This window comes from Nycticebus coucang, chromosome 10 (genome assembly GCF_027406575.1).
Source record: "Nycticebus coucang isolate mNycCou1 chromosome 10, mNycCou1.pri, whole genome shotgun sequence".
Lineage (NCBI taxonomy): Eukaryota > Metazoa > Chordata > Mammalia > Primates > Lorisidae > Nycticebus > Nycticebus coucang.
In genome coordinates, this window is record NC_069789.1 from 126,045,339 (window position 1) to 126,070,404 (window position 25,066).

The 25,066-nt window shown below is 40.1% G+C and overlaps 1 protein-coding gene across 5 annotated transcripts in view; it reads left to right on the forward strand.

Moving 5' to 3' along the window:
• ZNF529 (zinc finger protein 529) overlaps window positions 1-25,066 on the forward strand; it is a 29,401-nt gene that overhangs the window by 916 nt on the left and 3,419 nt on the right. For 3 of the 5 annotated variants that reach the window (XM_053605089.1, XM_053605091.1, XM_053605090.1), the window contains 2 exons: window positions 8,187-8,280; window positions 10,031-10,157. In XM_053605089.1, coding sequence (XP_053461064.1) covers window positions 8,227-8,280; window positions 10,031-10,157 — 181 coding nt within the window. In that variant the 5' untranslated portion in view covers window positions 8,187-8,226. Of the gene's footprint in view, window positions 1-8,186; window positions 8,281-10,030; window positions 10,158-21,359; window positions 21,457-25,066 lie in introns of those variants that run through there. The other 2 variants (XM_053605093.1, XM_053605092.1) reach the window with 2 other exon arrangements.

Below are 25,066 nucleotides of genomic sequence, written 5' to 3' on the forward strand. Positions count from 1 at the left end.
TAATTTTGAATTTTGTTTTATGATATGCATTGTTTTTCAGAATATAGATATAATTTCATCTGAAATACTCTGCCCAATAGTGACTTATGTATTTACCTGGTCTCTAGTCCTTCTCTTCCCAGTTAATGATGATGTCATGAGGTCAGAGCTCCTGCTTTCCCAGTATCTCATCAAATGCCTTTCCCACTTGCCAGCTGGGTGCCAGCCACATACACCAAGGGTGGCGGTTCAAACCCAGCCTGGGACAGCTAAACAACTGCAACAAAAAAGTAGCTGGCGTTGGGGCCGGCGCCTGTAGTCCCAGCAACTTGGCGGGCTGAGGCAAGAGAATTGCTTAAGCCCAAGAGTTTGAGGTTGCTGTGAGCTGCGACAGCACAGCACTCTACAGAGGGTGACATAGACTCTGTTTCAAATAAATAAATAAGTAAATAAATAAATGTAAATAAAACCACTTGCTAGCAGGTTGAATTCCCCCATGTGCTCTTTTTTTTGAAACATTTTCATGACATAGAAATAGTCCTCCTTAACTTTACACAGTGACTTAAGGAAAGACAAGACTAATTCTTAGTAAAATTACATATTAGATATTTTATTATATTATATCATCTTCAAAGACATGAGTAGGAGCAAGGTAAGAGATGGTTTGCTTTTAGTTGAGTAAATACCATTGCTTCTTGGCCTTTTGACTAAGATCAGTAACAGTTGTCTGTGGACAGCGAGCTGAAACATGACAGGACCCTCACAACCTGGGGAACATTCAGAGAATGACCCCCCCAACTACTTTTCCTTCTTTCCCAAAACAATAGTCCTTTCTTCATGCTCCCTCTGCCAGAAGTCATGTAGCTCTTTGTCTAATCTTTAGGAACTACACAGAAATCCTTGTGATCTTTCCCTTTTTTTTTTTGAGACAGAGTCTAAAGCTGTTGCCCTGGATAGAGTGCTATGGCATCACAGCTCACAGCAACCTCGAACTTTTGGGCTTAAGCGATTCTCTTGCCTCAGCCTCCCAAGTAGCTGGGACTACAGGTGCCCGCCACAACACCCAGCTATTTTTTGGTTGCAGCCATCATTGTTGTTTGGCAGCCTGGGCTGGATTCGAACCCGCCAGCTCAGGTGTACGTGGCTGGTGCCTTAGCCGCTTGAGCCACAGGTGCTGAGCCAAGGATGGGAATTGTTAACCTAAATTTGACTCCGTTTTGGTGCTGACAGGAGGCCACAGTCTTCTTGAAATTGTTTTCAAAATTTTTCTATACACTTTCTAACACCCCCCCCCCCAGAATGTCTGTAACTTCCTTATATATAAAGATATATAAGCTTTAAAAAATTGACCCATTGGTCTAGGATCAAATTCTAATATCCGAGAGTGACCTTTGAGATGATGTTCTGCAAATAATTCATATTGTCTATGAATCCAATTTACTAAGATAGCATTTTTAAGTAATTTTGCAAGAATTTATCTAAAAAAAAAATTTTTTTTTTTGAGACAGAGTGTCACTATGTTGCCCTCAGTAGAGTGCTATGGCGTCACAGTTCACAGCAGCCTTCAACTCTTGGGCTTAAGCCATCCTCAGCCTCCCAAGTAGCTGGGACTACAGGCATCCGACACAACACTTGACTATTTTTTGGTTGCAGTTGTCATTGTTGTTTAGCTGGCCAGGGCCAGGCTCAAACCCACCAGCCTGGGTATATGTGGCCAGTGCCCTACCCACTGAGCTACAGGTAGCGCCATGATGTTTTAATTATTAAATAATAAGGGAATGCAGCCATGATTTGGTACATATTTTGTACCAAACATATTTCACCCACTTCATAGACATTTTCTCATATAGTCTGAAAATGACACCTACTTGAATTTTAATTCAGGTATGAGAAAAGTGAGTGTACTTATTAAATGTCACCTACCTAGGGTGTTGCATGTGGCTCAAAGGAGTAGGGCGCCGGCCGGAGGTGGTGGGTTCAAACCTAGCCCCGGCCAAAAACTGCAAAAAAAAAAAAAAAAAAGAAAGAAAAGAAAAAGAAAAAAAGTGTCACCTACCTAAATTTTAATTCCGGTATGAGAACAGTGGGTGTACTTATTGCATTGATGAAAGACAGCGAAAAGGGCTCAGCGCCTGTGGCTCAGGCGGCTGAGGCCCAGCCACATGCACCTGAGCTGGCGGGTTCAGATCTGGCCCTGCCCACCAAACAACAATGACGGCTGCAACCGAAAAATGGCTGGGCGTTGTGGCAGGCTTCTGTGGTCCCGGCTGCTTGGGAGGTGGAGGCAGGAGAATCGCTTGAGCCCAGGAGTTAGAGGTTGCTGTGAGCAGTGATGCTACGACACTCTACCCAGGGTGACAGCTTGAGGCTCTGTCTCAAAAAGGAAAAAAAAAAAGAAAAGAAAGACAGCAAAAGAATGTTTACAAGTTGGTAGGAGTAATTTATTTCAGTCACAGATTTCCTTGATGTTCTCATGCATTGTGAATGTCTTTTTACTCACAATGCTCTTAAATAAAAGGAAACCATGTCTCCAATTTTGTTTCTAAAAAATCTGCTAACTGAAAGTAACTTTTATATATTTTCAATGATGGAATTAATTTAGACTTGTTGCCAAATATTTAGTGGATTAAGGAACCAATTAAGTAGAAAGTTTAAGTAGAAAGTTTATCCACAGTTCTACCAGCCAGCAATAATCACTTTTAGTAACTTAATGTACATTGTTCAAAGCTTTCTCACTGGTATGTATTTTTTATTTTGTTTCTTTCAAGAAGAAGGGTATGAATTTGCTACAGAAAGAGGTAAAATCACATTTGCCATACTTCTAGTAGCTAAAAAAAAGGAGACAAAGTCACATTTATCACAGTTCTAGGTTGTAGGCATAAGAAGAAAATGTCAGTGATCACCATCTGATGAAAGTATTCATAACAAAATTAAATATTCAAAACTTCTGGAATTATATAAACATCAAATAAACAATTATCAGGAGAAAAATTATGAATTAAGACTGCTTGCAGAGTTTCATATAATTTAGAGGTTGTGGTATCTTTCATAGGATATAGGCATGATCTGTGAAATTTAGGTGTTTATTCAAAACACCTTAATACGAATTATATTTGAAAGAACAGAATTATAAAAACAAATAGAATAAAGTAATGGTATTTATAAATATGTACTTAAGACTTTGTTTTGGACAGAGAAACAAGTTTGAGAATTTTACTATTATATTCAAAGTTGTTATCTAATTAGGTCAGATTCTTTGAGCTAGTTTTATGACAGAAAGCTTTGTGTAGAGGACAAGGAAATATGTTGTCTTTCGTTTCTAAGATTCTTTCTGACAAATATAGTTGATGAGGAGGAATTGCAGTCTTTTTTTTTTTTTTTCTTTTTTGAGACAGAGTCTCACTATGTTATCCTGGGTAGAGTGCTGTGGCATCACAGCTCACAGCAACCTCCAACTCTTTGGGCTTAAGCAATTATCTTGCCTCAGCCTCCCAAGTAGCTGAGACTACAGGCGCCGTCACAACGCCTGGCTATTTTTTTGTTGTAGTTGTCATTGTTGTTTGGTAGGCCTGGGTTAGATTCAAACCTGCCAGCTCCAGTGTATGTGGAGCTCACCCTAGCCGCTGAGCTACAGGCACCAAGCCAGAATTGCAGTCTTTTTTTTTTTTTTTTTTCATAGAGACAGTCTCACTTTATGGCCCTCGGTAGAGTGCTGTGGCCTCACACAGCTCACAGCAACCTCCACTCCTGGGCTTAAGCGATTCTCTTGCTTCAGCCTCCCGAGTAGCTGGGACTACAGGCGCCCACCACAACGCCCGGCTATTTTTTGGTTGCAGTTTGGCCGGGGCCGGGTTTGAACCCGCCACCCTCGGTATATGGGGCCGGCGCCTTACCGACTGAGCCACAGGCGCCACCCCAGAATTGCAGTCTTAAAACCAGCTCTGAAATGATTAGTGAATGTAAGGAAGAAGAACCTTGAGAATCTCAAATTTCACTTTAAAAGAAAGGAGAAGTACAGAGGGAATTTTTAAAAAATAACAAACAAGGGACATCAAATATTATCTACAATTTCATGTAATAATAGACAACTTTTATTGCATCATTAAGTGCTTATTACATGCCACTAAATGCACTTTATGTGTTTTATTTCATTTGATCCAGAAGGCAAAACTTTGAAGTAAGTCATATTGTTATTCCCATCTCACTAATCAGAAAATAAAGGCAGTTAAGTACCTTAGTAAAGATTACATAATTAGTGTCAGCCAAAGGTAAGATTCACAAGCCAAATTGTGGAGGATACGTTCTTTGTTGTGACAGTATACGACTGCCAATCAGTTTTTCTGTTTGTCTCACCTGAGTGTCAAAATGTTTCTTCTCATCATTTAATATAGGTAAATGTCATTATTAAATAGTGCATAGATATTACCAACATTTAGCTGATCACAATTTATTTAACCTATACTCTTAGATATTTAGAATTATAAAGTGCTCTGTGATGTATGTTTTTGTGTCTTTATTTCTTTTTTTCTCTTTTATGTTTTTTCTGTGATGTATATTTTTGTAATAGAATTCTGTTTGTTTTTATAATTTTTTTTTTAAATTTCAGCTTGCTTGTTCATTCTTCGTTTGAAGTACTCTTTTTTTTGTTGTTGTTCATTTTCTTTCTTCTTTCTTTAAATGTTCTTCCTCTGGCGATCCTCTGTCCTGTTGCCTCCCCAGTAGCTGGGATTACAGACGCCCACCACAACGCTGGCTGTTTTTGATGTTAGTGGAGACGGGGTCTTACTCTGGTTCACTGTTGCTCATACTGGTCGCGAACCTCTGAGCTCAGGCAATCCACCCGCCTCAGCCTCCCAGAGCCCTGGGACTACAGGCGTGAGCCACCAGGCCCAGCCAGAATTCTGTTTTTTTTAAGAGACAGAGTCTCACTTTGTCGCCCCCAGTAGAGTGCTGTGCTGTCACAGCTCACAGCAACCTCCAACTCCCAGGCTTAGGTGATTCTCTTGCCTCAGCCTCCTGAGCAGCTGGGACTACAGGTGCCCACCACAATGCCCAGCTATTTTTTGTTGCAGTTTGCCTGGGGCCGGGTTTGAACCCGCCACCCTCGGTGTATGGGGCCGGCGCCCGACCCACTGACCCACAGACGCAGCCCCAGAATTCTGTTTTTAAATCTTTGCTCAGAAAAAAGTTTTAGAAGTTGGATTTACAGATCAAACATCAGATAATAAGTGCCAATAATTTGCCATATTTTGTTATAGTTACTTGTGGGGATACCAACCTTAAAGAGACGTAGTACCTATCCTTTAACTTGTTTATAATTGATCAAATAATATAAAACATATAGGAATAAAACAAGGATTAAATGGCCATAATCAATGACCATGTTTGGGGGCCTTTTGCTAGAAGAACTCATAGGACTCACAGAACATGGAAAAGCTATTATGCTTTACACATTATAGTGAAAGGATACACATTAAAATAACAAAGGAAAAGTAATGTAGGGTGGACTCCCAGAGAAACCAGGTGCAAGCTCTCAGTGGGGTTGCATAGAACAGCACTTAATTCTCCCAGCAACAATGTGTGACTACACATGTGACATGTTGCCAACCATGGACACTCCCTTGAGCCTTGGTGTCCAGGGTTTTACTGAGGGTCAGTCATGGAGATTGGAGCTGCTGTGTTACTTTCTTAGCTACTTAGTCAAGCCTATTGACTTGCTCCTATTTTGGCCCAGGACCCTATGCAAACAAAAATAAGTATTTACCACAAATCACATTGTAAACACAAACTATGTGGCATCGGCCCAAATCCAGACATACAAAGACTATTATAAAACAGGGCCTAGAACTTAGCTCCTAGCTATTTCTTTCTTTGGAACATGCAGTTTGAGTACTCTGAGCTCACTGAGGTAATTCTTTACTGTATATATGAGATCTCCATTGAGGTGAATGTATTTATCTAATAAGCTTAATATTTTCTGGTAGGTTATAGATTATTTCTAATTTTCCAGTGAATTACCCATGCTTAGTTTTCACTCTATAATGAAGAAATTCTGAGCTACAGAGCAAGAGTTAAAGAGAAATGGTTTTATAAGGAGGAATATAGATTCAAACCTCAGGTGTACCATTTACCTTTTTGGATGGTTTTTAAACATATGCATATATACATATGTAAATATATACACACAACACACCCCATGTACCACCACCATCCAGCTCAAGATATAGCATATTTTCTGCCAGGTGTAGTGGCTTACACCTGTAATCCTAGCACTCTGGGAAGCCGAGGCGGGTGGATTTCTTGAGCTCACAAGTTTAAGACTAGCCTGAGCAAAAGCGAGACCCCATCTCTACTAAAAATGGAAAAACTGAGGCAAGAGGATTGGTTGACCCTGAGTTGGAGGTTGTTGTGAGCTATGATACCACAGCACTCTACCCAGGGTGACAGCTTGAGACTCTGTCTCAAAAAAAAAATATATATATATATATATACCATATTTTCAACACTCCAGAATGCTCCCTCTACTCCCCTCTGGTCATCTCCAGCCTCACCTTAAACTTAAACAACTAGTATTAAGATAATAGGTTAGTTTTAGCTAGCTCTGAAGTTTTAAAGTTCAATATAAATGGAATCTTATATACAATTTTATCTGACTTCTCTTTCAAACTTGATCTAAGCCAAAAGGCCAAGAAGCAATGACTTCTTTTTCTCACCTTCTTATTTAGGAGAACCATCTGTTGTTTGTCCATTTTTATTATTAGTCATGTGTTATAGGAATATAATTTATTGTGTTTTTTACTGATCCTATTTTTTTTTTTTTTTTAACAGATAGAGTCTCATTCTTTTGCCCTAGGTTGAGTACTGGGGCGTCACAGCTCACAACAACCTCCAACTCCTAGGCTTAGACGATTCTCTTGCCTCAACCTCCCCAGTAGCAGGGACTACAGGCACCTGCCACAACGCCCAACTATTTTTTGTTGCAGTTTGGCCGGGGTCGGGTTCGAACCCACCACCTTTGAGGCCAGCGCCCTACTCACTGAGCCACAGGTGTTACCCTTTACTGATCCTATTGATGAGCATTTGAATCATTAATAGTTTCAGGCCAGCATGAGAAAATGCAGCTAAAATCCTTCTTTTACATATTTCTTGATAGACAGATGCTCTCATTTCTTTTAGAAATATACCCCAAAATAGAATTACTGTTATAGTGTATATATTACTTAGTAGATCTTTGTTTGGGCTTGGTGGCTCCCACCTGTATTCCTAGCACTCTAAGTAGGTGGATCCCTTGAGCTCAGGAGTTTGAGACCAGCCTAAGCAAAAAAAAAAATATCTCTACTAAAAAAATTGTAAAAGCTATCTGGATTTTGTGGCAGGCACTTGTAGTCCCAGCTACTTCAGAGGCTGAGGCAAGAGGATCACTTCAGCCCAAGTTTACAGTTGCTATGAGCTATGATGCCACAGCATCCTAGCCTGGGGCAACAGAGTGAGACCATCTCAAAAAAACAAACAAAAAAGACTGTATTTCATGTGTGGGGACTACATAGAAGGGAACCCCCATTCTCTAGCTGTGCCCTGACTAGGTGGGATAGAGTGAAAAATGATGATGTCCTACTCCATCTGGAAATAGAGCATCTGACTGAAAACAAAGGTTGAGGAATAGTGAGGAAGCCCTATGTAGAGTCTTTATCTCATGGAGATGGGATGGACAAGGGAGGATACACCTTTCATATAATGTAGACTCCCACAGTTCTTAGCAAGGTTTTGTAATATTTTTTTTTATTTTTTTTTACTTTTTGCACAAATGGTTGATGTTTCTAGGGCCATTTCCAGAGACTAAGTGTTTGGGGTATTTTTGTTTCTGGGTTGTTTTTTGTTTGGTTGGTTTTTTTGTTTTTGTTTGTTTTCAGACAGAATCTCAAGCTGTTGCCCTTGGTAGAGTGCTGTGGCATCACGGCTCACAACAACCTCAAACTCTTGGGCTTAAGCGATTCTCTTGCCTCAACCTCCCAAGTAGCTGGGACTACAGGTGCCCACCACAATTCCCAGCTGTGTTGTTGTTGTTGTTGTTGCAGTTGTCATTGTTGTTTTAGCAGGCCCAGGCCAGGTTCGAACCCACAAGCCTTAGTGTATGTGGCCGGCACCCTACTCACTGAGCTACGGGTGCTGCCCTGTGTTTCTGTTTTTAATAATTTTTTTTTTACCAGTTTAATTAGGGAGCAAATCCATGGAACTCCTCATGTTGTCATGCCAGAAGTGGAATTCCCTGAGCAGTTCTTCGCAGTTCTAACCATGGACCATGTAAGCTGCTATTTTTCTCTTCATGAACATTTCCTTTCTTTGGTTACTTCTACCAAACCCCTGTATTGAAGAACCTAGTCCACATCACGATACTTTTTCACTTTATAGTAAGGGCTGGAGTAAAAAAGCCTTGCGTCCCTCCTATGTGTCTGTCTGTTCTCCATATAATGTTCTACATTCCTATGTGTTTAGTTGTTTTTTTTTTTTTTTTGAGACAGAGCCTCAAGCTTTCGCCCTGGGTAGAGTGCTGTGGAGTCACAGCTCACAGCAACCTCCAATTCCTGGGCTTAAACGATTCCCTTGCCTCAGCCTCCCCAGTAGCTGGGACTACAGGCACCCGCCACAATGCCTGGCTATTTTTTGGTTGTAGTTGTCATTGTTTGGCAGGCCCGGGCCGGATTTGAAACCACCAGCTCTGGTGTATGTGGCTAGGGCCTTAGCCGCTTGAGTTACAGGCACCGAGCCTGTATTTAGTCTTTTATCAAGAACAGATACGGAGTAGAAATAGACTTTATTCTTGAATAGGGAAAACCTCATATTCTTGAATAAGGAAATAAAGCAAATGAATCTGTTTGATGACATGTGGGCAAACTCTCAACTCCACAGACATGAGTTTCCATGTAGATTCAATTTGATATTGACTGGCCTCAAGTTATATAAAATGGTGATGATTGTAGGCTCCCAGAATTGGAAAAAAACTTGTTTAACCTGAACATTTAAGTATAATTAAGACTACTATGTGTTCAACAAGACTAATCTGTAGCCACTAAACAGCACTTACTGGTCAGGCATGGTGGCTCATGACTATAATCCTAGCACTCTGGGAGGCTTAGGCGGGTGGATTGCTTGAGCTGACGAGTTTGAGACCAGCCTAAGCAAAAGTGAGACCCCATCTCAACTAAAAATAGAAAAACCGAGGCAAGAGGATCTCTTGAGTCCAAGAGTTTCAGGTTTCTGTGAGCTATGATGCCATGGTACTCTACCTAGGGTGAAGCTTGAGACTCTGCCTTAAAAATAGATAAATAAATAAAGAAACAAACAAACAGCACTTACTAAATAATTTGTCCTTAGAAGTTAGTGTGAAATAATGATACACAACATAGTGATGAACTTAGGGCTACAAGAAATTTTTAATTTTGTTCATACTCCATTTTCTAAGCTAGATAGATATTCCTTGTTTTAACTTGTAAACTGATTATTACTTTCCAGACATGTTTGGTTAATTAAGAAATCCCATAGTAGGGCCAGATGCATTGGCTCATGCCTGTAATCCTAGCACTCTGGGAGTCCGAGGTGAGTGGATTGCCTCAGCTCACTGGTTGGAGACCAGCCTGAGCCAGAGTAAGACCTCATCTCTAAAAATAGCCAGGTGTTGTAGTAGGCACCTGTAGTCCCAAGTACTTGGGAGGCTGAGGCAAGAGAATCTCACTTCAGCCCAGTTTGATGTTGCTGTGAGCTGTGATGCAACGGCACTTTACTGAAGGCAACAGAGTGAGACTGTCTCAAAAAAAGAAAAAAAAAGAAATCCCATAGTATGCAAGATTTCTCTGAATCAAATGGATTCTTTCAAGAAGCACATAGTCTGGTTTGGAAGCACTAATGTCCTTAATTCCCATGTTATGGGCTTCTATTCCTAGCCTACTTGTTTAATATCTAGCCTCTTTCCTATAATGCAATTCTTTATTTCTTGTCTTTTCCTCAAGAATATTTCTTTCAATTTTACTTATAATATATGGGTTTATTGTTTCAGGAATTGGTGACATTCAGGGATGTGGTCATCAGCTTCTCCCAGAAGGAGTGGGAACATCTGGATTCTGATCAGAGGGACTTGTACTGGGATGTGATGATGGAGAACTACAGCAATTTGGTCTCACTGGGTAAATTTATCTGTCTCGAATAATTTAAAATATATTCTCTAGAATATCAGCTGATATTCAGTGAACTCAAGGCTATCTTTTAAGAAACAAAGTAAATTTTTTTTTTTTTTTAGAGACAGAGTCTCACTTTATCGCCTTCGGTAGAGTGCTGTGATATCACAGCTCACAACAACCTCCAACTCCTGGGCTTAGGCAATTCTCTTACCTCAGCCTCTCAAGTAGCTGGGACTATAGGTGCCTGCCACAACGCCTGGCTACTTTTTTTGTTGCAGTGTGGCCGGGGCTAGGCTCGAACCCACCACCCCGTGGCCAGTGCCCTATCCACTGAGCCATAGGCACCGCCCATAAATTTCTTTTCTTTCTAATGGCATGCTTTTAATGTTGTTGGGTTGCAGATGACACCAACATTAAATATGTTCAGCATTCTTAATGATTTTTTTTTTTTTTGAGACAGTCTCACTTTGTCACCCTCAGGGGTGTGCTGCGGTGTCACAGCTCACAGCAACCTCATACTCTTGGGCTTAAGCAATTCTCTTGCCTCTGTCTCCCAAGTAGCTGGGACTACAGGCATCTGCACAACGCCTGGCTATTTTTTAGAGTCAGGGTCTTACTCTTGTTCTGGCTGGTCTCGAACTTGTGAGCTCAGGCAATCCACCCACCTTAGCCTCCCAAGTGCTGGAATTACAGGCGTGAGCCACTGTGCCTGTCCTCTTAATGATGTTCCTATCTTCTCAGGCCCCTCATATCATTTCTACCTTTCTTGATACCAGGGGAGCTGGCTTTGACTTGTATGATACATACAGCATATCACTGAGGTATTATAGGTTGAGTATCTCTTATGTGAAACGTTTGGGACCAGAATGTTTTATTTTTTATTTTCTTTTTTTTTTTTTTTAGAGACAGACTCTCACTTTGTCACCCTCCGTAGAGTGCTGTGGCATCATAGCTCACAGCAACCTCTAGCTCTTGGGCTTAGGCGATTCTCTTGCCTTAGCCTCCTGAGTAGCTGGGACTACAGGCACCCGCCACAACACCCGGCTATTTTTTGTTGCAGTTTGGCTGGGGCCAGGTTTGAACCCTCCACCCTCGGTATATGGGGCTGGTGCCCTACTCACTGAGCCACAGGCGCTGCCACAGAATGTTTTAGATTTCAGATTTTTTCCAGAGTATGTACATACATCTAATACAATATCTTGGGAAGGGTACCCCAGTCTAAATACAGAATTCATTTATGTTTAATATATACTATATACATAGATCCTAAAGGTAAATTTATACAATAGTACAATATTTAAATAATTTTGTGCATGAAACAAAGTTTATGTTATGTACTTATGTGGAATTTTCCTCTTACAGCATTATGTTGGCACTCAAAAAGTTTTGAATTTTGGAGCATTTCAGATTTTGGATTTTTCAGATTAGGGATGCCCTAACCTGTATATTGTATTTGAGCTGAGAATTGTAATAGATGCTTTACCTTACTTTTTTATCCACCTTTTCAGAGGATAAGGAAAGAGCTAAAATACCATGTCTTGATTTGTTGTCATTATTAATAGAATCTCTACAGGCTTGGAGCCTGTAGCTTAAGCCACTAAGGCGCCAGCCACATACACCAGAGCTGGTGGGTTCAAATCCAGCCCAGGCCTGCCAAACAACAATGACAACTACAACCAAAAAATAGCCGGGCATTGTAGCGGGCGCCTGTAGTCCCAGCTACTTGGGAGTCTGAGGCAAGAGAATCACTTAAGCTCAGGAGTTGGAGGTTGCTGTGAGCTATGATTCCATGGCATTCTACCCAGGGCGACAGCTTGAGGCTGTGTCTCAAAAAAATAAAAATAAAGAATCTGTACATTTTTATATGTTGCCAGATTGATAAACAATTCATATTCTTTTCCTCCCACAAATATTACACTTGCTTTATTGTTAAAGAACTTTGCATTTAATATTAAATGTATTCCAACAAGGACCTTTTTATGTCTCAGAAAGCCAAAGAGTTTCCCCTCAACTTCCACAGTTCTTGCATTGTACTTTGCCCTGTCCTAAGCACTTTTAATTATTTTCTGATTTTACTCTTACCATAACTCTTTGACATAAGCACTGTTTCCATGATTGTTTTACAAGCAATTGCTTACAACAAAGAGTATTTAAGTACTTCTTCAAGGCTACACAGCCATTTAGTATCAGACAGGTTTTCTGCTGGGTAAGTCTGGCACAAAAGATAGTGTTCTTAAAAGTTACACTATATTGCCTATCAAGACAAAGAATGTCATGGATTTAAATAACATAAGACCTTTGTTACTTTAAGAAGAGTTTTTATTCCATTCCCTCATTTCTCATTTCTGAAGCCTTTTTCAATATCATCTTGACTTTGTTTTAATTATAACTAATTTTTAAAATATCATTGGTTATAATTATTGTTATTTTTAATTATTTTACATTTCTTTGTTGTAAGCCGGGTATTCTCTTCCTAATCCAGTTGTGATCATCTTACTGGAGGAAGAGAAGTTGCTCTAAGGGTTTTGAGGGATATGACAAGAAAACAAGACCAAGTGAGGGAGGGCTGATGAAGCATGGAAAATCATCAATAGAACACAAAGCCCAGATGGTCTAGGAGATGAGCCCCTGTGATATTGTTAGGAAAATACCTTCAAAGACCTGTGATAAAAAAGCCTGACACAGGGAGAAGCAAATTAAGATTTTTTTTTTGGCTGGGGCTGGGTTTGAATCCACCACCTCCGGTATATGGGGCCTGCGCCGTACTCTTTGAGCCACAAGCGCTGTCCAAGATTTTTTTTTTGAGACAGAGTCTCACTCTATTGCCCTCAGTAGAATGCAGTGACATCACAGCTCACAGCAACCTCAAAACTTTTGAGCTCAAACAATCTTCTTGTCTCAGTTTTTCTATTTTTAGTAGAGATAGGGGTCTTGCTTTTGCTCAAGCTGGTCTCAAACTCATGAGCTCAAGCAATCCACCCGCCTTGGCCTCCCAGAGTGCTAATTAAGATCTTCCTCAATGCCATGACTGTATCATAGCACTTGGATGGCCAAAGTAGGTGGATTGCTTGAGCTCAGAGGTTCAAGACCAGCCTGAGCCAGAGTGAGATCTCATCTGTAAAAATAGCTGGGCATTGTGACAGATACCTGTAGTCCCAAGTACTTGGGAGGCTAAGGTAAGAGAATCACTTAAAGCCCAGGAGTTTGAGGTTGCTATGAGCTATGATGTTATAGCACTCTATAGAGGGCGACAAAGTGAGACTCAGTCTCAAAAAAAAAAAAAAAAAAAAAGAACTTCCCCAATGCAAGGCCAGGTGCAGTGGCTCACATCTGTAATCCTAGCACTCTGGAAGGCAGAGGGGTATGTATTGCCTGAACTCAAGAGTTTGAAACTAGGGTGGCGCCTATGGCTCAGTGAGTAGGGCACCAGCCCCATATACCAAGGGTGGTGGGTTCAAACCTGGCCCAGGCCAAATTGCAACAAAAAAATAGCCAGGTGTTGCGGTGGATGCCTATAGTCCCAGCTACTCTGGAGGCTGAGGCAAGAGAATTGCCTAAACCCAAGAGCTGGAGGTTGCTGTGAGCTGTGATGCCATGGCACTCTACCAAAGGCGACAAAGTGACACTCTGTCTCTAAATAAATAAATAAATAAAAATAAAATAATACTATTAAAAAAAAAAAAGAGTTTCAGACCAGCCTGAGCAAGAGTGAAACCCTGTCCTAAAAATAGCCACGTGTTTTGGTGGGCACCTGTAGTCCAGCTACTTAAGAGGCTGAGGCAAGACAATCGCTTAACACCTGGGAGTTTGAGGTTGCTGTGAGCTATGACAGCATAGTACTCTACAGAGGGCGAAAAGTGAGACTCTGTCTCAAAAAAAAAGATAAAAGATCTTCCCCAATGCAAGGCTAGGTGCAGTGGCTCACACCTGTAATCCTGGCACTCTGGAAGGCAGAGTGGGGTGGATTGCCTGAACTCAGTAGTTCGAGACCAGCCTGAGCAAGAGTGAGACCCCATCTCTAAAAATAGCTGCGTGTTTTGATGGGCACCTGTAGTCCCAGCAACTTGGGAGGCTGAGGCAGGAGAATCATTTAAGCCCAGGAATTTGAAGTTGCTGTGAGCTATGACACCATGGCAGTGAGCTATGACACCATGGCACTCTACTAAGAGTGACAAAGTGAGACTGTATCTCAATAAAAAAAAAAGAAATCCTTATCTGAATAATTATGTTTCAATTTGTCATTCTTCTTACATTTATCAGTTGCCTTAATGCTCTTTAGTAAACTTGAAATTAGGAAAGACAGGAAGACCACTTATGTCTTTTATATTATTTTATCTAATTAGCCACTTTTTTGGAGCACTTGAAGTTTTCTGACCTTGTTTAAGTCTCTTTATGGATATATTAATTTTCATTAGTTCAGTTATGCTAAAAAAACAAGGCTACTGGTTTTTTATTTTATATCTCAGTTTTATGAATATTAGATGATTATGTTGATTTCTGTGTACCTTTGCATTGATCCTTTAATCTTTTGAGTTTGTTACTGCTTTCTGATACATGTTTTCCCAAGGCTCACTCCATACGCTCCCCACCCCAGACCTGACACTTGAATTGGATACAAGTGCATGTTTCCGGTTTTGTGTTTTGTTTTCTTTAGCATATTTTAGTATAAAAACTTTTTTTTTCATCTTTTGACTCCTCTATTGTCAAAATGGTGGCTTGCCTTTGCCTCCTTAAGTGCTTTCTGTGTCTTTTTGACATGACCCACCAATATCAATATTATAGGACATTTTTGCTTTCTAGAAAAGCATTCCCAGGTACATCTCGTACCTTGCCTGCTCCAGATCATGATTCAGACCTATGTTCTAGTTTCTGTCATTTGTATTCTTTTTTTTTTCTTTTTTTTGAGACAGAGTCTCACTATGTCGCCCTCAGTCAGGTGCCATGGTGTCACACTCACAGCAATCTCAAACTCCTGGGCTTAAGCGATTCTCTTGCCTCAGCCTCCTAAGTAGCTGGGACTACAGGTACCCACCACAGTGCCCGGATTTTTTTGTTGTTGTAGTTGTCATTCTTGTTTGGCAGGCCCAGGCCGGGTTTGAACCTGCCAGCCCCAGTGTCTGTGGCTGGTGCCCTAGCTGCTGAGCTACAGGCACTCTGCCTGTCATTTGTATTCTTCAATAACTTGGGCAATAGGCATGGTTATAATTTTTTTGTTTCATATGAAGCATTTGAAAATTTTATCTGTTTCTAGGAAATTGATCTATTTCAACTTTTATGGATTTAGGGGTTGGGCAATTCACCCACCTCAGCCACGCAGAGTGCTAGGATTATAGGCGTGAGCCACCATGCTGGCAAAAATACCCTTTCTGATGGTTCCTTTCCTTTTGTCATATTTTTATATTTGTTCTATATTTTTATGTTTTCATCACCTTCTGCTTCTGTTTATTTTTTCCGCACACCTTTTCTTCAGGTCACTTTGTTCTTTTCTATTTTCATAAATGGGATATATACATTGGTTATTTTCATTCTTCCATTTATAAAAATACGAGCATTTAAATCTTTAATTTTTATAAGTATGGTTGAGTTCCATACATTTAATTAGAAAAGTTTTCAAAATTATGGTTCTCTGGAACATTTGCAATTTCAATTACATTTCCACATTGACTTAACAGAGATCTTCTTTCTTTCTGGCCTATTGCCCAAGTTATTGAAGAATACAAATGACAGGCTCAGTGCCTGTAGCTCAGCAGCTAGGGCACCGGCCACAGACACTGGGGCTGGTGCCCTACCCACTGAGCTACAGGCACTGCCTAAATGAAAGTGTTTTTGATTTACTGATACTGGTACTCAAATCTGGTTTTAATGTTTTAGTCAAATTATGGTACCTATATTATTTAATTAGAAATCCTTATCTGATCATCAATGTTTCAATTTGGCATTCTTTTTACATTTATTAGTAGCCCTTATACTCTTAAGTAAATTTGAAATGTATTATAATTCTACTAGGAAAGGCAGGCAAACTTTATATCTTTGTTATGCATAACATAATTCAGTCACAGGATATTATTCTTGCCTGTTATCATGCAATGTTTATCAGTTACTTTGAATATTCCTCATTGGCAACCTTCAGACAATGTGGAAAAATTATTTTGTTACTAAGTGCCTTACAATCTTGGCCATGCACACCATGTTCTCTATATCATTCTGTTAATATATTCTTTTTACCCACAAGCTTTTGCTCAGAATAGCATAAATCTAACAATATCATATATGTTAACTAATCTTAAATATTATATAGTTTTGAGAAGTATACACATACTAGTCACTCAGTTTGGGTATAAGAAAATGGAAAAGCTGAGATTCCATTTTATTTTATTATTTACTTTTAAGTTTTTAATTTTTTTTATTAAATCATACCTGTGTACATTAATGCAATCATGGGGCACAAAACACTTGTTTTATATACCATTTGACATATTTTCATCACACTGGTTAACATAGCCTTCCTGCCATTTTCTTAGTTATTGTGTTAAGACATTTATATTCTACATTTACTAAGTTTCACGTGTACCCTTGTAAGATGCACCTACCCTCCCTCCACCTATCCTTTTCCTCCCTTCCCCTCCCTTTCCCCTTTCCCCATATTCTTAGGCTATAACTGGGTTATAGCTTTCATATGAAAGCCATAAATTAGTTTCATAGTAGGGATGAGTACATTGGATACTTTTTCTTCCATTCTTGAGATGCTTTGCTAAGAAGAATATGTTCCAGCTCCATCCATGTAAACATGAACGAGTTAAAGTCTCCATCTTTCTTTACGGCTGCGTAATATTCCATGCTGTACATATACCACAATTTATTAATCCATTCGTAGGTCAATGGGCATTTGGGCTTCTTCCATGATTTAGCAATTATGAATTGGGCTGCAATAAACAATCTGGTACAAACATTTTTGTTATAATGTGATTTTTGGTCTTCTGGATATATACCTAGTAGAGGAATTGTAGGATCAAATGGCAGATCTATTTTTAGATCTCTAAGTGTTCTCCAAACATCTTTCCAAAAGGAACATATTAGTTTGCATTCCCACCAGCAGTGTAGAAGTGTTCCCTTTTCTCCACATCCACCCCAACATCTCTGGTTTTGGGATTTTGTGATATGGGCTAATCTTACTGGAGTTAGATAACATCTCAAAGTAGTTTTGATTTGCATTTCTCTGATGATTAAGGATGATGAATATTTATTCATGTGTCTGTAGGCCGTGCGCCTGTCTTCTTAAGAGAAAATTCTCTTCAAGTCCCTTGCCCAGCCTAAGATAGGATCACTTGTTCTTTTCTTGCTAATACATTTGAGTTCTCTGTGGATTCTGGTTATTAAACCTTTGTTGGAGACATAACCTGCAAATATCTTCTCCCATTCTGAAGGCTGTCTGCTTGCTTTACTTACTGTGTTCTTGGCTGTGCAGAAGCTTTTTAGTTTGATCAGGTCCCAGTAGTGTATTTTTGATGCTGCTTCAATTGCCTGGGCAGGGTCCTCCTCATAAAATATTCGCCCAGGCCAATTTCTTCAAGAGTTTTCCCTGCACTCTCTTCTAGTATTTTTATAGTTTCATGTCTTAAGTTTAAATCTTTAATCCAGTGAGAGTCTATCTTAGTTAATGGTGAAAGGTGTGGGTCTAGTTTCAGTCTCTACAGGTTGCCAGCTGGTTCACCCAGCACCATTTGTTAAATAGGGAATCTTTTCCCCACTGAATGTTTTTAATTGGCTTGTCAAAGATCAAATAACAGTAAGTAGCTGGGTTCATCTCTTGGTTCTCTATTCCGTTCCATACATCTACCTCTCTGTTTTTGTGCCAGTACCATGCTGTTTTGATCACTATTGATTTATAGTATAGTCTGAGGTCTGGTAGCATGATTCCTCCTGCTTTATTTTTATTTCTGAGTAATGTCTTGGCTATTCAAGGTTTTTTCTGATTCCATATAAAACAAAGTATTACTTTTTCGAGATCTTTAAAGTATGACAGTGGAGCTTTAATAGGGATTGCATGAAAATTGTATATTGCTTTGGGTAGTATGGACATTTTTACAATGTTGATTCTTCCCAGCCATGAGCATGGTATGTTTTTCCATTTGTTAACATTTTCAGGTATTTCTTTTCTTAGAGTTTCATAGTTCTCTTTATAGAGATCTTTCATGTGCTTTGTTAGATAAACTCCCAAATATTTCATCTTCTTTGTCACTACTGTGAATGGAATAGAGTCCTTGACTATTTTTTCAGCTTGACTGTTGTTTGTATATATAAAGGCTACTGATTTATGAATGTTGATTTTGTAACCTGAGATGCTGCTGTATTCCTTGATCACTTCTAAGAGTTTTGTAGTAGAATCTCTGCTGTTTTCCAGATAAACAATCATATCATCTACGAAGAGTGAAAGTTTGACCCTATATGGATACCCTTGATTGCCTTTTCTTCCCTCGATTTCAGTTTAACTCGATTCAATACGATATTGGCTGTGGGTTTGCTGTAGATGGCCTCTATTAGTTTAAGAAATGTCCCTTCTATACCAATTTTCTTAAGTGTTCTGAGCATGAAGGGATGCTGGATATTATCAAAAGCTTTTTCTGCATCAATTGAGAGAATCATATGGTCTTTGTTTTTTAATTTGTTTATGTGATGAATTATATTTATGGATTTACATATATTGAACCAGCTGTAAGACCCTGGGATAAAACCACTTGGTCATGGTGTATAATTTGTTTGATGTGTTGCTGGATTCTGTTTGTTAGGATCTTGCTGAATATTTCTCCATCTATATTCATTAGTGATATTGGTCTATAATTTTCTTTTCCTGTTGGGTCTTTTACTGGTTTGGGGATCAAGGTGATGTTTGCTTCATAGAATGTGTTGTCTAGTATTCCTTCTTTTTCTATATTTTGCAAAAGGTTGAGTAATATAGGTACTAGGTCCTCTTTAAAGGTTTGGTAGAATTCTGATGTGAAGCCATCTGGTCCCGGGCTTTTCTTTTTAGGGAGATTTTGTATAGTTGATGCTATTTCAGAATTGATATGGGCCTGTTCAACATTTCCACTTGATTCTGGCTAAGTCTTGGAAGGTGGTGTGCTTCCAAGTATTGGTCAATTTCCTTCATATTTTCATATTTCTGAGAATAAAGTTTCTTGTAATATTTAGTAAGGATTTTTTGACTTTCTGAGGAGTCTGTTATTTTGTCTTTGTCATTTCTGATTGATGAAATTAGAGATTTTACTTTTTTTTTTTTCTTGGTTAGGTTAGCCAAAGGTTTATCTATTTTATTGACCTTTTCAAAAAACCAGCTTTTTGGTTTATTGATCTGTTGTATAATCCTTTTGTTTTTAATTTCATTTAATTCTGCTCTAATTTTGCTTATTTCTTTTCTTCTGGTGGGTTTGGGATTAAAATGGTCTTCCTTTTCCAGTTGCTTGAGATGTCCCATTAAGTTTCCTCTCTTTCTTTTCTCTTGAGGAAGGCTTGCAGTGCTATAAATTTCCCTCTTAGGACTGCATTTGCGGTATCCCAGAGGTTCTGATAATTTGTGTCTTCATTGTCATTTTGTTCTAAAAATTTGGTAATTTCCTTCTTAATCTCATCTATGACCCAGCTATCATTCAGCATAAGGTTATTTAACTTCCATGTTTTTGTATGAGTATGCAGATTCCTGTTGTTACTGAGTTCAACTTTTATTCCATGGTGGTCTGAGAATATGCAAGGAATAATTTCTATTCCTTTAAATTTCCTGTGGTTACACTTTTGACCTAAGATGTGATCAATTTTGGAATATGTTCCATGGGCTGATGAGAAGAATGTGTGTTCACGGTGGCACCTGTGGCTCAGTGAGTAGGGCGCTGGCCCCATATACTGAGGGTGGCAGGTTCAAACCCAGCCCAGGCCGAACTGCAACCAATAAATAGCCGGGCATTGTGGCGGGTTCCTGTAGTCCCAGCTGCTCAGGAGGCTGAGGCAGGAGAATCACAGAAGCCCAAGAGCTGGAGGTTGCTGTGAGTCCTGTGACATCACGGCACTCTACCAAAGGCGGTAAAGTGAGGCTCTGTCTCTACAAAAAAAAAAAAAGAAGAAGAATGTGTGTTCAGTTTTGTTGGTATGAAATGTTCTGTAGATGTCTGTTAAATCCAAATTTTAAATGGTTAAGTTTAAATCTAAAATTTCTTTGCTTAGCTTCTTATTGGAGGATCTATCCAACACTGCCAAAGGAGTGTTAAAATCTCCAACTATTATGGAACTGGAGGAAATCTAGTTGCTCATGTCTATGAGAGTCTCTCTTATAAATTGAGGTGCATGCTGGTTGGGTGCATAAATATTAATAATTGAAATCTCATCGTATTGAGTATTACCCTTAACAAATATGAAGTAATCATTCTCATCCTTCCTTACTTTTGTTGATTTAAACCTATTGTATCTGCAAATAGAATTGCAGCACCTGCTTTTTTCTGATTTCCATTTGCCTGAAATATAGATGATCAACCCTTCACCCTGAGTCTATATTTATCTTTTAAGGTAAGATGAGATTCTTGTATGCTGCATATGTCTGGCCTGAGTTTTTGTATCCAATCAGCCAACCTGTGCCTCTTTAGAGGACAATTTAACTATTCACATTAGTGGAGAATGTTGATAAGTCTGGTAGAAATTTGAGTATTTCGTTTTTTGAAAGTCCAGTGAACATTTTTAATCCTTTCACCACTGTGAAAGTTGGAATTTGATCAAAAGTTTCTGAGTGAGTTTACTTTTGTGGTGGAGGATTGCACTTGTGACCTAAGATGTCATTATGGAGGATAGGTCTGAGAATATCCTGGAGAGCTGGTTTAGTTATGGCAAATTTCTTCAACATGTGAATGTCATTAAAGTATTTAACTTCTCCATCATAAATGAAACTCAGTTTAGCTGGATACCTGATCCTGGGTTGAAAGTTATTTTGTTTTAAGAGATTAAAAGTCGATGACCACCCTCTTCTGGCTTCAAAGGTTTCAGCAGAGAGATCTGCAGTCATTCTAATATTCTTTCCTTTGTAGGTTATGGTTTTCTTACATCTGGCTGCTTTTAGAATTTTCTCCTTCATATTAACTTTGGTGACGTTAATTATGATGTGCCTGGGGGATGTCTTATTTGGGTTGAGTCAGGCTGGTGTTCTGAAACTGTCTGCTATCTGAATTTCAGAATCTCTTGGCATGTCTGGAAAAGCCTCTTTTATTTCACCAAGAAGAGCCTCTGTGCCTTGTGAAGCCACTTCGTCACCTTCAGGGATTTCTATGAGGTGAATATTAGTTTTCTTTGAATTATCCCAGAGCTCTATGAGAGAATGATCCGTTTTTGCTCTCCATTTCTCTTCCTCTTTGAGAGTTTGGGAACGTTCAAAAGCTTTGTCTTCAATGTCAGAAATCTTTTCTTCTGCTTGCTCCATTCTGTTACTCAGGGATTCTACTCTTATTTTTCAGATATTTGAGAGCTGCAAATTCTTGTTTCAATGTGTCAAAATCTTTGGTGATTTTTGTCTTTAAATTTGTTGAATTCTTGAAACAACTTTTGAAATGCTCCTGGAATTTCTAATTCCAACTTTTCCTCTATTCTATTAATCTTATTTGCAATCCAAATTCTGAATTTGATTTCTGACATCTCGGCCATCTGTTTATGAATGGGATCTTCAATTGTGTGTGCCATATCTTTCCTTGGGGGAAGGTTGATCTACTCTGGTTACTCATGTTACCAGAGTTTTTCCACTAATTCCACCCCATGATTATTTTATACCATTTGACTATTCCCCTGGAGTTTTGCCAAGGACCCGTACAGTGCTACAGCCTGAGAAATGGGGACCTGCTTGTTGTGGTGTGGCTAAGTGGCTCTGTCTTGTTTTCAGCTGTCTATGTCCTACCCTAGTGAATCAGTTACTCTGGGTTGAAGTCTCAGCTGTGGAGAAATACCGGCAATTATGTCACCCCGCCCCCCACAAGCAACAATTGGAAAAGGAAAATCAAACCTTCCCACAACCACACACTCAGGGTACCACTTGGATAGTCCTCAGGTGATTGACCCAGTTGAAGAGGTCCAAATCAATTGTCTCAGTGAGCACCTGTCTCAGGTGGGAGAGTTTCTCCAGCAACTAGATTGCATGGATCTGCTGGCAACTCAAGTATGACTTGCTTTGGTGCGCCGTGAGGTCAGGAAGACCCATGCAGCAAATAGATTAGTCTGGGAAGGTTGATGCCTCCTTCCCCACCTTGCACCTCTCTCACACCCAGTCACTGATAACTGATAACCCTGAAGGGCTGTGACCCAGTTCCCTCCAATGAGCAGATACTCAAGGGGTTTGCAAGCATGTCTGAATCACAGGGAGATCTATGTCTCCTCAGCCAGGCAGCTGCTCTCTGCCACTATCCGGCAGAGGATGGTGAGGCCTGACAACTTCGGGTGCTTATGGAGGCTGTGGTGGTTCACTCAGTTCCAGCCCTGCTCCTGATTGATGTTTCTGACAGAACAGAACAACTTTGAAGAATTTGTTTCTATTCTGGCTATATTCCCCTGCAGATAAGAGGCTGTTTGAGTTCACAAAAACTGTGACTCAGGCCCAGTCTGTGCCACTGCCCCGTCTCAGCTGCAGTTTGTATTGAGGCGGCATTGTTAGCTTTCAGTTCCAGCCTCTGCCTGCCCTCCTTTGTCTCAGCTAGGATCCCTTGAGGGCCGGGTGCATCTTAGGCTCAGTAAAGCAGTCCTTTGTGTCAGCCCCACCCTGAGCATCTGCGGTCTCTGCGCGTGCATGTATTCTACTCCCCACGCTCCACCCAAGGCAGTACTGCCTCAAGCAAGCCCTTTACTCATGGGGCCTGCATTTCCATCCCAGATCTGTTCCACCAGTGGCTGCCACCAGAGAAGATGCCTGGCCTCCTCTGGTTGCCCAGAGAGACAGGAGGTGTGACTCCAGCATATCCAGGGTTTGAGCCCTAATGTTGCTGCTGCGGCTGCTGCTCTGTGCCATAGTGCACCGCTGCTCCTGTATGGTTCCCTCTCAGCTGATCATCCTCTCCTTACTCCTGTGCCGCCAAATCAGCACTGACCAGCAGCAGTCCATGCCCTGTCCACACCTCTCGAGAAAATACTAAAGAATCTGGACTCCTGGGGGACAGGCTTTCAGACCTTGGAGTGAGAGTGGAGGGGAGTGCTGGGAGTTCAGAATTGCAAGTAGAGAATATATATAGTTTTATACAGTTTTATGCCTGGCAGGAGTGCCATGGCACCCTAGTAGGGGAAGGAAGTCTGATTTTTAGAGGGTCTCTCCCATGGGATAAAATGGGAGGACTTTTGAACTCTGCTCGCTTGTTTCTATGGAGTACTGTGAGCTGTTCTCATGGGGGAGGGGACTCCTGTCCGCTTGACGATGGATTTTGTACCTTTTGTTTGTATCCTTGGGGTCGCAGCTGGCCTCATCAGGATTGATGTGCATTCTTCAACCTTCTCTCTTGGCTCACCTCTAATCCACCAGGTTACTTGCTAAACTTCTGTCCTTCTGGACGGGAGCCTCTGTGGAAGGCTGGCTCCAGTCAGCCATATTGCCTCCGCCCCTGAGATTCCAGGAGGACAAATGAGTAATAGTAAAATGCTACTGAAGAAAAGTAAATAATACCTCTCTTCTTCATTGCTTTTCTTTTTTTTTTTTTGGTAGAGACAGAGTCTCACTTTATCGCCCTCGATAGAGTGCTGTGGCATCACACAGCTCACAGCAACCTCCACCTCCTGGGTTTAGGCAATTCTCTTGCCTCAGCCTCCCGAGTAGCTGGACTACAGGCTCCCACTACAGTGCCCAGCTATTTTTTTGTTGCAGTTTGGCTGGGACTGGGTTTGAACCCGTAACCCTCAGTATATGGGGCCAGCACCCTACCCACTGAGCCATAGGCACTTCCTATTCATGGCTTTTCTTTATCCCACATGGAAATCAGGGATCTCCATGTGAAGGAATAAGCAGTAGTGGTAGAAACTGTATGCAAATGTAGAAGCAACTGGATAACATTTACTTATAAATACTATATGTATGTATCTTACTGTATCATACATATAAGAGTGGACATAAAGTTTGTGTGCAATTTACTATATTAAACTATTTTAAATTGCACATGAACTTTATGTCTACCCTATACACATACATATACGTAAAATCATTGTAATACAGTGTGAAAGTTGGGAGACATTGGTAGCTATTGCATTATTCTTGCGTTTACATAATTATTCTAGCAATCTGTTGTTTCCCAGTGATTTATCTTTGTATTATATACCTACCCCCTTTTTAATTTTTTTTTGCAATTTTTGGCCAGGACTGGGTTTGAACCTGCTACCTCTGGTATATGGGGCCAGCCCCCTACTACTCTGAACCACAGGCACCACCCCCCTTTTTAAATTTTTTGAGACAGGATCTTTGTGGCATCATAGCTCAGTGTACATAGCTCAGTGTAACCTCAAACTCATAGGCTCAAGTGACCATTCTGCCTAACCATCCCAAGTAGCTGGGACTACAGGTGCACACCATACACCTGGCATATTTTTCTATTTTTTAGAGACAGGATCTTGCTCTTGCTCAGAGTTGTGTCAGATTCTTAGCCTCAGTGATCCTCCTGCCCTGGCCTCCCAAAGCATGAGCCACCATGCCCAGCTGTATATGTACTTTTATTTAGAATCCTTATAGCCATTGATTTACTTTTCCTGTAGTAAATTACTATATATAATTTCCTTGGGATTTATTATTCATTGACATAATAAAATTTATTGTATTTGACCTTGTGGAGCTTAAAGAATAAGGGAATAAATGGTATAAGAGAAAATTACTGAGTACCCAATTAAATAAAATGGACAGGGGGGTAAGGAACTAAATATTGGATTAG